At 37.3% G+C, this 14,081-nt stretch overlaps 1 protein-coding gene across 2 annotated transcripts in view; it reads right to left on the minus strand.

The window, feature by feature from the left end:
• Positions 1–14,081, minus strand: part of UPF2 (UPF2 regulator of nonsense mediated mRNA decay) — a 70,935-nt gene that overhangs the window by 23,633 nt on the left and 33,221 nt on the right. For both annotated transcript variants that reach the window (XM_068401696.1, XM_068401697.1), the window contains exons 11-15: positions 13,020–13,136; positions 6,435–6,620; positions 5,701–5,904; positions 4,810–5,085; positions 2,819–3,002 (exon numbers count right to left, since the gene is read on the minus strand). In XM_068401696.1, coding sequence (XP_068257797.1) covers positions 2,819–3,002; positions 4,810–5,085; positions 5,701–5,904; positions 6,435–6,620; positions 13,020–13,136 — 967 coding nt within the window. The remainder of the gene's footprint in view (positions 1–2,818; positions 3,003–4,809; positions 5,086–5,700; positions 5,905–6,434; positions 6,621–13,019; positions 13,137–14,081) is intronic.

Here is a 14,081-nt window from a genome sequence, read left to right on the forward strand (position 1 = left end):
GATGCAAAAAAAGAACAACCTGCCAGCACACACTACTGTTCTCTTACAGTCTTTTAATTTTTTTAATTAATTTACAAGGACATTTAATCCTCCAGAGGATCATGGTTTGAGCTAGCGGAAAGTGACGCTGATGCCAGCCTTCTGAGACCCAGCAGATCTAACCCAGTAATTTTTCAAAGATTTTGCTAAGGAGTCAATACAGTTACTATGCAGTTTGTCATTCATATTTTACCATTATAACAACCATACTCAGGGTCAGCCATTAGCTTGAAGTTTTTTGGATGGCAAACACACACATCGGCTCTGTGCTCGTGGCACTCCTTGTTTGTTCTCTGCCATACACAAAGAACAAATGCAGTCGTACAAAATTCTTCAGCACAAGTCTAGATTCTGAACACACAAGTGCTTTGGGGCATCTGGGGCATACCAGATTTTTCTTTTTTTTTTTTTCCCCTTCACCTCCAGATGTCTTTAGAGATGCAATACACAGAAACACACAGCCAGGTCTCCTTACAGAAGTTTGACTAACATCACAAAGATGAGCTTTAGGAGGAGCTGAACCTTTACAGCCATTGCTTGAATTAGACAAAACACAGAAATAAAGTGAACAGTCTATATGGCTGTATGGTAGCTATTGAGGATTTCAGTTCTGTGTGAACACACACACATAAACACACACCTCCCTCCTTCATATTCCAGACGTTTCAAAGCATTCTGTTCCCCCCCCCTTATTTACAAACACTGTGCTCTTCAAAATCTGTGCTGTTCCATAATTACGCAAGAGTTTCTTTTGAATCACTCAGTACATTCTCACTGGTACAAAATCACCAAAGCGGCACAGGAACCAACAGTCAGTCTCCAATTCAAGGTCTGCAGGCACAAGCCACCCCACTGCTCTGCCTAGAATTACACTTCAGACTGATAAAGAGCAAAGCACATCACGGTCTTCAGCACAATGCTCTCTCAGTGTCATTGTCCGTGGGCCGAGGAACTGTGGGGACAAACTGAGCAAGAACTGCAGTTTTACTAGAGCTTTTGCTAAAGCATTAAAAAACTCATTTCCTTCAGATATGCTCGCACTTATTGTCATAACCTTCAAAGATCAGAAAGGCAGATTACAACCTTCCTGAGACCACCTTCAAACAGTCCTAACAGGAGGACTGGGAACTACCCCACCCTATACTGATGTTTAATAGTAAGTGAGTAATATCAATATCATGAAAAGGAACACGCTTGGGAGGGGACACGTGACACAACCCCCTTTTTAAAGGCTGTACTGTTGATGGGCTTTGCTTGTGCCAAAACAAACACAGTAAAATGTTCTCCAACACTTGCTCCCATTCAGTGACCATGTATCTCCCCCTTAACTACACTAGATTCAACTGCTGTTGTGGTGGTCGTTCAGAGAACAGAAGTTCTTAGGATTTGTAGGACGGAAGTGCTGAGTATCTTTCAAGAGAATATTACAGTTTATGTAACTAGTGGTAAATTACTTCTTGGTTATCATTTTTAGATCATACCATAAGGAAATTTTTATCTGCATTTCAGTTGCTACATAGGTAATTTTAAGCCATGTCAATTAAACGAACAGCATATTAAAAATATAAAATCCTCCTAAAACAGAAGTTGCAACGTTTCACCTGGTAATTACACATACTCATCCCACTGGATTAAAGGATTATTCTTAAAAATTGAACTTGTCTAACTAGATGAAATGCTATTAAGGCTATAATTAACACTTATAAAGTGTAACATTTACATATAAAAGCTCTTCGTGACCAAGCTTGTCTTCAAATAAAAATGGAAGATTAGAAAACAACTCCATTTAATGAGAAACGAGCACAGCAGTATCCAATAATTACTAAGAACTGATATGTACAAAAAGGTTTAAAGGTTAATATGTGATAGCAGTTCTAGATACACACTAACCAGTATTTCGTCAACTGAGCTGTGCTGCAAGCCCAACTTTTTTCTCCTGAAATTAACTGATTTTTAACACAGCAAGATTTATAAATATAAATCCCTGTAGTCTTAACAGGAACTACAAGCTAGCACACAGCCTAGCTGACAGATACATTTTAAGAAGAAGAAAAAAAAAAAACTTATAACAAACCAGCCAAAGCTCTAACTCATGAAAAGGAAATCCTCCTCTGGCCTCTACTGAAATGCAAAGCCCGTTCAAAATTATTCCAAAGGAAGTCTAAAGCTCAAAGTACCTGATAGCATTTTAAAAGCAAAACATGTTCTCTCTGTTATTATAGTCTTACACTAATGCTTACTCTGATGCAGCAGCTCCAGTCAAATCCACAACTGGGGAAGGAACACAGAGTTGCAAGCAATTAATCTACCAAAATGACCAAGCTGGTTTCCATCAGTGCTCACCCACCACCAGGCTGCAGCAACTGAGTGTACAGATAATCCTTGCTTTTTGTAGTAGTGTGCTTCCTAAATTTTTCTGATGAAATCAATAGTTTTCTTCCTCATCATTTGCACCTTACTAATCCATGTACTTATTTTTATATATATATATACACACACACACGCACTCTCCCCCTCTCCAAATACTACCATATTGATAGTATTCATATTGACTTTTTTTTTTTTAAAACACTTAATCATTTTAGAATCATGGAGATTCTATACGTTCTCTATGGTGATCAGAAAAATGCAAAGAAGTTACAAAAATATTTCTATCATGAGAACAAAAAGATCATATCATGAGAATAACAATAGTTACCTATCATCATCATATAAAAGATACTTTTAAGAAATACAGGAATTATCAAAAAGATCTCATTTCCCTTGCATGTTTTCTTACCTAATTTTATTAAGAATTCTCGTTCCAAGTCTTGCACCTGTCTGATAGCTTCTTCCAGAGAATTGCAGAGCTTTATCTTTGGTCTCAGCAGTTCCAGTGTATCACTGATCATATAGTCTATGTCTATGGGAAATGGGTGGTCTTTTGTCCAAACATCCAGACTTTTCTTCCACCAAACATACCGCTAGAATACAAAATATTCAAATTATATGCACAGTGGCGTTTATAAACTGTTTAACTTACTAAGTTTGTAATGCCTAGCCATGTTTGTACAGTAGAAAATGTAAGAGGTTTCACATCACTACTCTCCTATTTCATACAATTTTTAGATATTTTGGTATCACTAAACATTGATAACATGGGATATCACAAACATTAAGGATATGCTTCTTTTATCGTAACAAGTGTTAGAAGTAAGAAGACTGAGCAAAAAAGCACTGAAAACAAAGTGCCTTCTAAGGGCAAACTCTTTCTATGAGATAAGCACTTAACAACTGGCCAGCTTTCGATTCCTTCCTTCATATATTTTCAAGAAAACGAACTCCCCTAACAGCATATTATGGGGAGAAAGGGACAAAACATCACAAAAAGTTTCAAGACTGCAGCTAGCGTGAAATGACTTGCCCAGTTTGCTGTATAACAAACTAACACATACCCCTTACAATAAAATTATAAAAAATAAATGCTAATCTTAAGTGAACCTAACAGTAGGATCTGAGAACAAAGGTGTTGCAAAAATTGCATCTGAAAATGAAGTATGAGTAACAATGTTTATTTAAAAGGTGACATGGTCAAAAGGAATGCTTGCTGAAATTGTAAGGTGTAACAAAAACATAATGATTCAATGACAAGTTTACTTTGGGTTTAAAAATAGGACAATCCTGCACTTCAAAAATCATTTTACATCTCAGATACAGATGAAGGATATGCATCCTGAAGGTCTGAAATAAGTTATCACCAACTTAATTTTTAATATCCTTGTTTTAGTATAGTTTAAATAGAGAAGTAGAAAGAAAAAGAAATTAAGTCCAAAGAGTTTTAGCATGAATTCCACAGACTGGAATTCCACATCGGCTCAGAGAAACCCATTCCAGTGTATAAACACTCTCATTATGAAATCTTTCCCCCTCCCTCTTACATCTATTGAGCCAGAACTTTCCTTGCTGCAACTTGTGACCATTCCTTCTCACCCTTTCACTGCGCAAGCCTGAGAAGGATCTGACTCCTCCTTCTCCACAAACACTGTTAGCTGACATCAGCAGTCTAATTAGCCTTCCCTCATCCAAGCTGAACAGACCCACAATGTGAGAACTAAGAGCCTCCTGACCACTTCAGTGACCCTCCACTGGATCAGCTCAGTTTGCTGATATCTCTCCTCTCATCTACCAGGGAGCCCTGAACTGGAAACAGCACTCCAGATGTGGCCTCACAAGTGCCAAGTAAAAGGGAAAAGAAAGAAAATCATCACTTTCCTCAGTCCCCTGGCTACATCCTTGCCAACACAACACAGTATGCTGTTGGCCTTCGTCACCCTAATGGTGCAGAAGTTAATGTCACACTCATAGTCCAGGAGTCCCAGCTCTAATCCTGCAAAGCTGCTTTCTAGGTAGTCAGTGCCAGGCAGTATTGTTGCATGGAGCTATTTCATCCCAACTGCAAGACTTGAGACTTACCTTTGCTGGAATTCACAAGGTTTCTGTCAGCCCATTTTTCCACTGGCTGAGACCCCCTGAAGGAGGGAACCTAAACCCTTCAGTGAATCAACTGCTACTCCAGTGTTCTGCAAGTTTGTTGGAACAGTAACATCTACATATAACTGAACATACATGTCACTAAAATAAAACTGCTATCAGACAGACTGGATTCTAAAAATTACAATGCTAGAGAACAATTCTAAAAATTACAGTGCTAGAGAGAAATATGTAACAGACTGACCTACATTAGCTTCTTAAAGAAATCTACAAAACTATATAAAATTTAATTCAGAATACCTGAAAATATACAAGGAAGCAATCAAGTTTTCGTTTGCTGGATCCTCTGTCAAAATACTGCCCGCAGGTATCGAGGATTGTACAGACTAGTCTGATCCTGAAAAGATGTTCTGGAGGATCCAGTGGACTAGGACTACCATCAGGGTTCACACCAAATGATGTGAAAGAATATAGAGTTCGAAATATTACAGCTGATTCCACCATTCGATAATTGTAAAGCTCCCCCAAAAACTTGGCACTGCTTATCCGCCGCTGGTTAAACTTTGGTTGGTTAACCTTTATCAAAGAACAACAACAAAAAAATCACTTCATCATGCAGATACAATACAATATTTGTAAAAGGTTGTGGGTTTTTGTTTGGGCTTGCTTTCTTTTAAATTGACAGAATTCATTAGAATAAAAGATGCTTATTTATGGCTATGTATGTTACACAAAATTAAACATTAAAAAGTACTCAAGGTATTTATGAAAGCTGGTCAACGAGTAGTTATTATAAAGTTCAAATACATTAACGTACTGTCTTAAATCTATGATGATTTTTCATTGCCCAGAGCATTCTTGTAACTGTAATCCCTATCAAAATACAGAGCAGTCTCCAAAATTACTTGAAGTTGCATGAACTGACTAAACTGTGCAAGAATAAATTGTATCCCCTTACTATAAAAAGGAGGCAAAACAACTGTCCCAGTAATCTTTGTAGTTTGGGAGGGGGGGCAGTTGTTTTTCTAATTTAAATAAACCTACATGAAAGCAAATAGCTGAGATGGGTAGAAAAGTCATCAGACAAAAACCCAGAATCCAAGGATTCTTTTCTTCAAGCATGATTATTTTATTGTTTTCCTTTCAACAGAAGTAGATGAGTATGGCTTAATAAAAATGTTGGTTGTTTACCTCCATTCCTAGTCGAATATCCTCTAGCACTCCATCCACAACATGGATTCCAACGTCTTCCTGGTAAAGGACCAGCCCCGCTAAGAGGTTGGCTACACAGTGAATACTATTATATTTCACATTCCAGATGTTGATCATACAGCATATAACATAGTCTTTTACTTCTGCATCCTGCCAAGGCAGCTTGCGCATCTGTCTCAAGACCTAAACCAAGTTTTAGGACATGCTTAACATTGTAGCAGGAAAAATATCAAGATATTCACTGTCATCCCCCCTCTCTCACGGTTGGGATGAAATCCCGGAAAGCATCTGCAAGCGACTTCATTCTGCTTTTCAAGCATCCTCCAGATCTGCAGTAGCTACAGAAAACTACAGATGTAACCCAACTGCTGTCCTCTAGCTACTAATCAAGCTGTCCAAATCTGTTCCATGATTTCCTTGCTCTTACAGAGTGTATTTAACTGGAGTCTTTTACTCTGAATGTAAGATATTTAGTACAAAGATTCCTATTTCATTCTCTATTTGTTCAGTGCTTAATGACTGTGGAGACCACAGGTCCATGACTGGAGCTTCCATGCATTACAATAAAAGAAATGAAACTATCTTAATAATCAGGGATACAAAAAAAATCCCTTTCTTTCAATTAAAAAAAATTTATAACCCTCCCCAAGCCCTTTGGAAGTTAACACATCACTTCCAGTAAAACCTGTATCAAAGATTTCAAAAGGTTTTACCTTCTCTGTGGTGACCTTGGAGAGATCCTTGTAAAGAAGCTTACGAATATATTCCTGCAGAGGAGGACGCTTTTTCTTCACAGTTTTTTCAGCTGGAGGAGGATTACAGTAGTAATAGGCATTTTCTACCATTGTAACATAGCGTGCATCTAGATGCATTGCTTGTTTTTTTCTCATCATTTGTTCCTGGAAATAAATGCAAATAATCAGTGACAGGTGTGGACATCCTACATTCTCAAGCCAAAGGCTTTTACAGTTAAGTCTGGGATAAAGGAAACACAAAAGTTTGCAGAAAATGAAATGAAAAGCTTAGGTAGAGCCAAGAAAGAACAAAGCATATAGATGGTTCTATGTTGCTATTTCAAAAGTAATTTTTCTTTACAATCCCTATTTTTATAATGGTTCACCTGTGGTGAAAAAAGTTTCAGAAAAGTATTTAAAGTTTAACTTGAAATCCAAATGTTACTGTTCAGATAAATGGTTAATAAGATTATTAGCCACTCTATTCAAAACACTATTTTATTTAACTAAAACAGCTGAAATACTGATTTCTTGACACAAGTATACTGAATCATCACAAGAGTGGCAATCTACTTTTCACATCAATATGCGACTCCAGAAAGTTTATTTTGATGGTTTCACATGAATTTTCAGTGCTTTAGGCAATGGCATTTTTCTTATGACATGCTCCATTGTTGCTGTTTACCCAAGCAGAAAAGACTGCAAGAAAAACAGTACCTACCATAAAGTAGTATTTAAGGAAAAAAAAAAAAAAAAAATCAGACAAGTTAAAAGGTTACTACATCAACACTAATTACTGTGCTTAATTGTCAAGATTGTCCTAATTTTCCTCACTGACTACATCTTTTCTCCATAGTTCATTTTGGATATGTACTTTAAGATTTATTTTGTGGTTTTAAAAATTTCTTGGATATAAAAATTCTGTACAAGAACAAAAGTAGCAGTTCTAAGCTGATTATTTTTACAGTTAAAGATGAGGATGAGCCTCATTCCATTATAAACCAAATTTTTTACATACATATGTGTGTTTATCTATGTGTGTAATTCTACAAATTGCACTAGATTTTTATGTACATTGTACAATCCCATCTATTCAAAAATCACTCTAAGGTGGTTCAAGAGGAAAAGAAACTGCACTACTTTAGGCTTTATTATTTAATAGAGATTGGCTACACAGTAATTTACACCACCAAACAGATAATCAAAACTAAGGTGCAAGTATTGTTTTATCACTGCACACAAATCACAGAATGGTCAGGGTTGGAAGGGACCTCTGGAGATCACAGAATCGACTAGGTTGGAAGAGACCTCTGGGATCGTTGAGTCCAACAAGATCATTTGACTAGATCATCTAGTCTAACCCTCTGCCAAAGCAGGTTCACCTAGAGCACATTGCACAGGGTCACATCCAGGACAGCCTGTCCCAGTGCTCTGTCACCCTCAAAGTAAAGAAGTTTTTCCTCATATTCAGACGGAATTTCCCATGTTTCAGTTTGGGCCTGTTGCCCCTTGTCCTGTCGCTGGGCACCACTAAGAAGAGTCTGGCCCCATCCTCTTGACAACTTCCCCTAAGGTATTTTTAAGTATTGATAAGATCCGCCCTCAGTCTTCTCTTCTCCAGGCTAAACAGACCCAGCTCCCTCAGCCTCTCCTCATAAGAGAGAGGCTCCAGTCCTCTGATCATCGTCATAGTCTTCCACTGGACTCTCTCCAGTAGTTCTTTGTCTTTCTTGAACTGGGGGGCCCAGAACTGCACACAGTTACTCCAGGTGAGGCCTCACTAGGGCACTGTAGAGGGGGAAGAGAACCTCCCTCAACCTGCTGGCCACACTCTTCCTAATGCACCCCAGGATGCCACTGGCCTTCCTGGCCACAAGGGCCCATTGCTGGCTCATGGTGAACTTGTCCACCAGAACTCCCAGGTCTTTCTCCACAGAGCTGCTTTCCAGCAGGTCAACCCCCAGCCTGTACTGGTACATGGGGTTATTCCTCCTGAGGTGTAGGGCCCTACACTTGCCTTTGTTGAACTTCATTAAGTTCCTCTCCACCCAACTCTCCAGCCTGTCCAGGTCTTGCTGAATGGCAGGACAGCCTTCTGGTGTAATGTTAGTATATATTTTTACATATATACAATGTAAAAGTTAGCATATACACTCATGCACTCCGGTAAACTAATGGAAAGAGTCTAAACGTTCTTTTATCATTGGTGAAGAAGCCCAGTTTTTCATTCTGGTGGACTTTCAACTAAACTTGAATAATTTCAAGTTTCTTTTACAAGACAGTGGTTCAATTCAACCAAAATGTAAATGTACTCAAACAGCTCCTTAACCTTGAGTTTCAGCTGCTAAGTCAATGAGGAAAAGTATTTTTGTGTAAGATAGTAACCCAACAAGTAACAATTTTCCTCACAGACTCTGTGCATCTATTGCCAAGAAGGTCTCAATCTGACACCAACCCTAAGGCATTTCATTTTTAGCCCTTTCCATGACACAAATGGCCTCCACTTTGACTCCCTAACTATGGCTGTTGCTTTCCAAATGGGAAATTTCGCTCAAGTAGCAGCAAATTTACGTACAGGTGCTTAACAGAGGCACAGCACTTTAACAATTGAGTACATAAACTGTTTTATGTGGGGAAAAACCACTTATAGCAGACAGTTCCAAAACCTTACTATGTCATACATTAGTGTTACTTAGTAAATTTTTCACCTTTTCTAGATGCATCAAGAGAAAACACATCTCTGCTGCCTTATGACATTTATCATGTTTTACTACAAACTGAAAAACGAAGTGGGGCCAAGTAAAGCATAACAGAGAAAATGGCAGAAGGACTTGCAAATAAAGTTTGAAAAAACTAAAACTACATAATTTGTATATCTTCCTGTGTTATAAAAAGTTGCACATTATATTGTAAACCATAGGTTGTAATTAAAATGTTTCTTCCCAGATGAGACAATATATACTACCCCAAGTCTCAAAGTCACTGTAATTTATCATTTTTTGAGCAATCCCAAGTATATATTCTAACTCTTTAAGTAGATGGTATTAGTCTTAATCTCTATTAAAAGTCATCACCATTTTAAGCAACTGTGAGTGTTTCAATCCTTTTTCATTTAAGGCACAAAGTCACATAGACAGGCAGGGAAGAGAAACGGTAACAGTATCCTGTCTACAATAACAAAAACCTTGACACATTTCAGAGGAAAAAAGCAAAATGTGCAGTATAAAGTGTTTTAGGCTAATGAACTACTTTGGGTATTCATTTTACTAGGCTGTAACAAAGAGCTACAAAGGTAAAGCATTCCATTTGAAGATTAGGCTTCTGTTTTTCCTTTGATAAGAAGAGACACATCACAACATTAAAACATCCAAGTTAAAACAGTAAAAGGGCTTTTTTTTTTCCCCTTGGTGAGTAACAAAACTTCTCTGCATGCAGTGCATATTGCAGACTCATTTCAAAAAAAATCTGGTGAGAATTAGGAGGTGCTCTTCTGGTTAACAGTCTTGCTCACCCCTCTCCCAATTCAAAAAAACCTAGTAATATCAATTTTTATTGTGAGAAATAGAATTAATTTTTGCAAAGCAGAACAAAAATTAGAGTATAGCCACCATGTAAAAAGCTAACAGATTAAAAAGCCCAGTTCAGAAAAGCAATTCAGCATGACGGACAATTAAGTTATCAGATTGTAATAATACACTGAACACAAACGCTGTTCAGCTTCTCTTTCCCTGTACACTGCTCTGCCCTTCCACTTGTTCCAACAGTTCAAAACCAAAATTTTAAATTTCTTGGAAGCACACTATCGTTATAGTGAATAAACACAGCATCACTCTAACAACAAGTAATTGCTGTCACAGCCTCTGTACAAACAACGTTCTCCCACAGTTTGAACTCCATCTACAAAAGGAGTCACCCTGAGAAATGAGCCACCGTGTAGCTTAAGTTCTATGTTTATAAATACAAGTGATCGTGCCTGAAAGCTTAAAAAGACAATTTAATACAATTATCTAAGTTAAAAGGATTAAAAATGTATCAGAAAGCTTTTAATACCAAAACTTCAAATATTCTTTTAACAAGGCCACAACAGCATTACACAAGAATTTGACATTTTAACATGATTATGTTACAGAAACATAGATCAAGATAATGCTGATCTTCCTTCCAAAGCACCAATTCAAATAATCCAATTCAAATAATCCATTTATCAACACACCAATCCTAAAGCCAAGTTAGTTTTATGTTAATATTTTAAATTACATAAAGGACATCAAATTAGAAAGACTTGCCAAGAAGAATGATTAACAAAAATAAACATCGCTTTGATAAAAGAAGAATCTTTAAATAATTTGCAAAACATGACAGTAGTTGCACAAAACCAGAATGTCATCATCAAATGTTTCGCTAGAATAGGTCACATAGTGCTGCTAAGTTTGTGGCACTCTTATAGAACACTTTACAAGTAATTAAGGGAAAATTAATTATTAAAAATCCATTCTTAACTATGACTTTCACACACATCAGGACAAAGTAATATTGTCTTTAACAGGGGACATGCAGCCTGTTTGGCATCTTACTACATAGTATACCATCAGCAGCAAATTGTAGAATCACAGAATGGTTTGGGTTGGAAGGGACCTTAAAGATCATCTAGTTCCAGCCCCCCCTGCCATGGGGCAGGGACACCTTCCACTGTTGCTCAAAGCCCCATCCAACCTGGCCTTGAACACTGCCAGGGAGGGGGCAGCCACAGCTTCTCTGGGCAACTTGTTTCAGTGTCTCACCACTCTCACAGTAAAGAATTTCTTCCTAATATCTAATCTAAATCTACCCTCCTTTCAGTTTAAAACCATTACTCCCATCCTATTACTACATGCCCTTTTAAAAAGGCAAGATTAACACCAATAACTATTTAAAAGATCAACAGACCTTAATTCTACCCATAAGAGTCATTGAGAAGATCAGCTTTACATTTACTTAATTTTTTTTCCGCAAGAGCCTAATCAGCTTGCTTTGGGAATAATCTCTTTTACAGTTCACACTACAGTGTAGTATCTGACTACACCACTGCAACAAATACTATGACATTCAAAGAGGCTCAGAAAGAAACAGCATTTTGTGGAAAAGAAATTGTACAACCATATACCCAAGTACACAACAACTGCTCCTCCGTTACCTCTATAGAATGAGAAGGGAGGCTATAGATTCCAGAGAAAGACCTGTCTAGTATAAGCCTGTGCTTTGATAAGGAAGGAGATAAATACAGAATAGAGTGATATTTCATAGCTTAAGAGCTCTGTCTCTAGAAAGAGATTCCAAACACTTAAATCTCTCCCTTCCAGAAGGTCAAACTATGTCCACTTTCTCCCCAAAATGCAGCAACTACTTTCTTTACTGCAGATACTCATGTTTATATTCTTCCTGCAGTGCACGGATTTAAAGAGAACATTAAAACATCTTCTAATAGAACAACATGGTCTATTAGTTGGTCTGTATCTGCTTAAGCTGCTTTTAATTTAATGCAATTTCCTATTGCTACTATGTACCTTTGAAGGACTTCTTCAGCCCTGTTTGACTCAGTCTCTTGCCATGGACACAGCGTTTTAGGATTGTCTCTCAAGCCAGTAAACACATTATTCAGGGCTCAAATTCATACACTAAAAAGGACTCAAAGCTAATCCTTGTTATTTTAAAATCTTTGCCAGTACTTATCTAGACTTATAGATACCACTTCTATTCTCACCTTCATTACCAATCTCTACTTCTAAAACCCCTTTCCTCTAGTGTCTTCATAAACTTGTTGTTCAAATTTTAGAACCCTGGATTGTTATGCAAGGCACAGAAACCACCTCTTTCACAATTATTTTCACCTTCAGTTAAAAGAGCATCTCTGGTTCTATTCACTACCATTTTTCCCCTCAAATAGTATCTCAGGCATGTTCGGGTACAGCTACTGCAGTCTTTCAACCTCATCCTCTGTTTTTGTCCTCTCTCTGAATTATTTGTAGTTCAAAAGCAATAGCTTTTTCCTTCAGAAATTTAATTCTTTATTTACATTTAAGTCATAAACACATTTATAGGTCAACTGGAGTTCTCCAGACTACTTTCAGAAAGCTGTTCTCACAGGAGGGGCAATCTGTGATTCTGTGATCTCAAAGCTGAGACAACACTGGACAGGCTATAAATAACAAGATATACAAGTCCATAGGACTACAAACAAAGGCTGACAGCGCCAAAGCAGCCTAGGACTTGAACATATGTAACACCCGTCCATCTCAACCCCATTCCACAACAAGGGGCAAGATGTCAGGAAAACTGATTGATTCTCCTCATACTTGTCTCTGTTTTTATTAAAGAATCAAGAGCATTATCCTCCCTGAGCATTCAAGATAAAACCTAATGAAAGTTTTCACATGCTAGTGCTCGAACATTGTAACTGACAATTAAGATATTAGTCACAATCATTGTTATGGTCAGACCACATCACAAAGCCAGAAAATAAAAGAAGTAATTGGTTTAACTCAGTACACGACACCCTCCCCCATAAGACGACGAGTTTTCTCTTACCAAGAGTACACTGGTTCTTAAGTGAGATTCTGGTGATCTGAAGAGGAATCTTCCACAGGTCTCCAGCAGAGTACATGCCATTTCAATATGATGATGAGAAAAGTCTGATAGAAGCATCTGATAGATATTTATATAAAAATACAGCATGTTAAACATCCTTTTCAACTGCAGAGAACAGTAAGTTATGTCTATTAGACTTTATACACTATCATGATGTTCCATATTCTTTAAGAAAAAAATGCAAATTGATTTCACTTATCAGATGTTAACAAAATTCAAAATGCTCATCTCATTAAAAAAGTATTATAAGGACAGTCTAGACCCCAAATTTAGGCTCCAGAAACCTAAAAACAGGATGCTTCCTAAGCCTTGCATAAAAAGACTACAATACTAAAACAAAGACTATAAGCTCTCCCATATATTAAAGCAGTTATATCTGCTTTAAAATTCCCCTGCTAGACTGGAAAACCACCAAATAGTCTTGCACAGGGACACAATAACCTCAAAGCACGTCAAATTTAACTGTATTGTTTAAGTTAAGCAACAACTAAAAATCAATAGAGCTTTGCATTTTACAATATTTTATAGATGAGAGGGGAAAAATGACGAGTGAGTATAACTTTAAGAAATCAGCTTTGATACCTAATGAGTCAATGAATAGAAACTATTCCTAGAGGAAGTGATCTTAACTTGTGTGAGTCTTCAACCACTTTTTATAAAAGGCACTCTTATTTTTAAAATCCATTTTTAGTTTGGAACTTGACATCAGAGGTAAGTTTGAATGTTTATCAGCATGCAAACTGAGATGACATGGCCAGAGATTAATGCTTTCCAAAGATTTATTTTGTTCCTCAAGAAACAAAAGCACCTGCTAAGATGACATATGAGCCTCTCCTTGCATCACTGAAAAGCTTTCTGCCTCTAACCTCTCTCCCCTACTGTTATTTTCTCTGTAAAAACATTAATTGAAATCAACATAATGGAAAGAAAAGCTCACTTCCAGTTTTGCAAGATACAGCAGATAAATAAGTAGCAATGTCTACCATCGCTTTACCAAGAAGA

Source organism: Nyctibius grandis, chromosome 5 (assembly GCF_013368605.1).
Source record: "Nyctibius grandis isolate bNycGra1 chromosome 5, bNycGra1.pri, whole genome shotgun sequence".
NCBI lineage: Eukaryota > Metazoa > Chordata > Aves > Nyctibiiformes > Nyctibiidae > Nyctibius > Nyctibius grandis.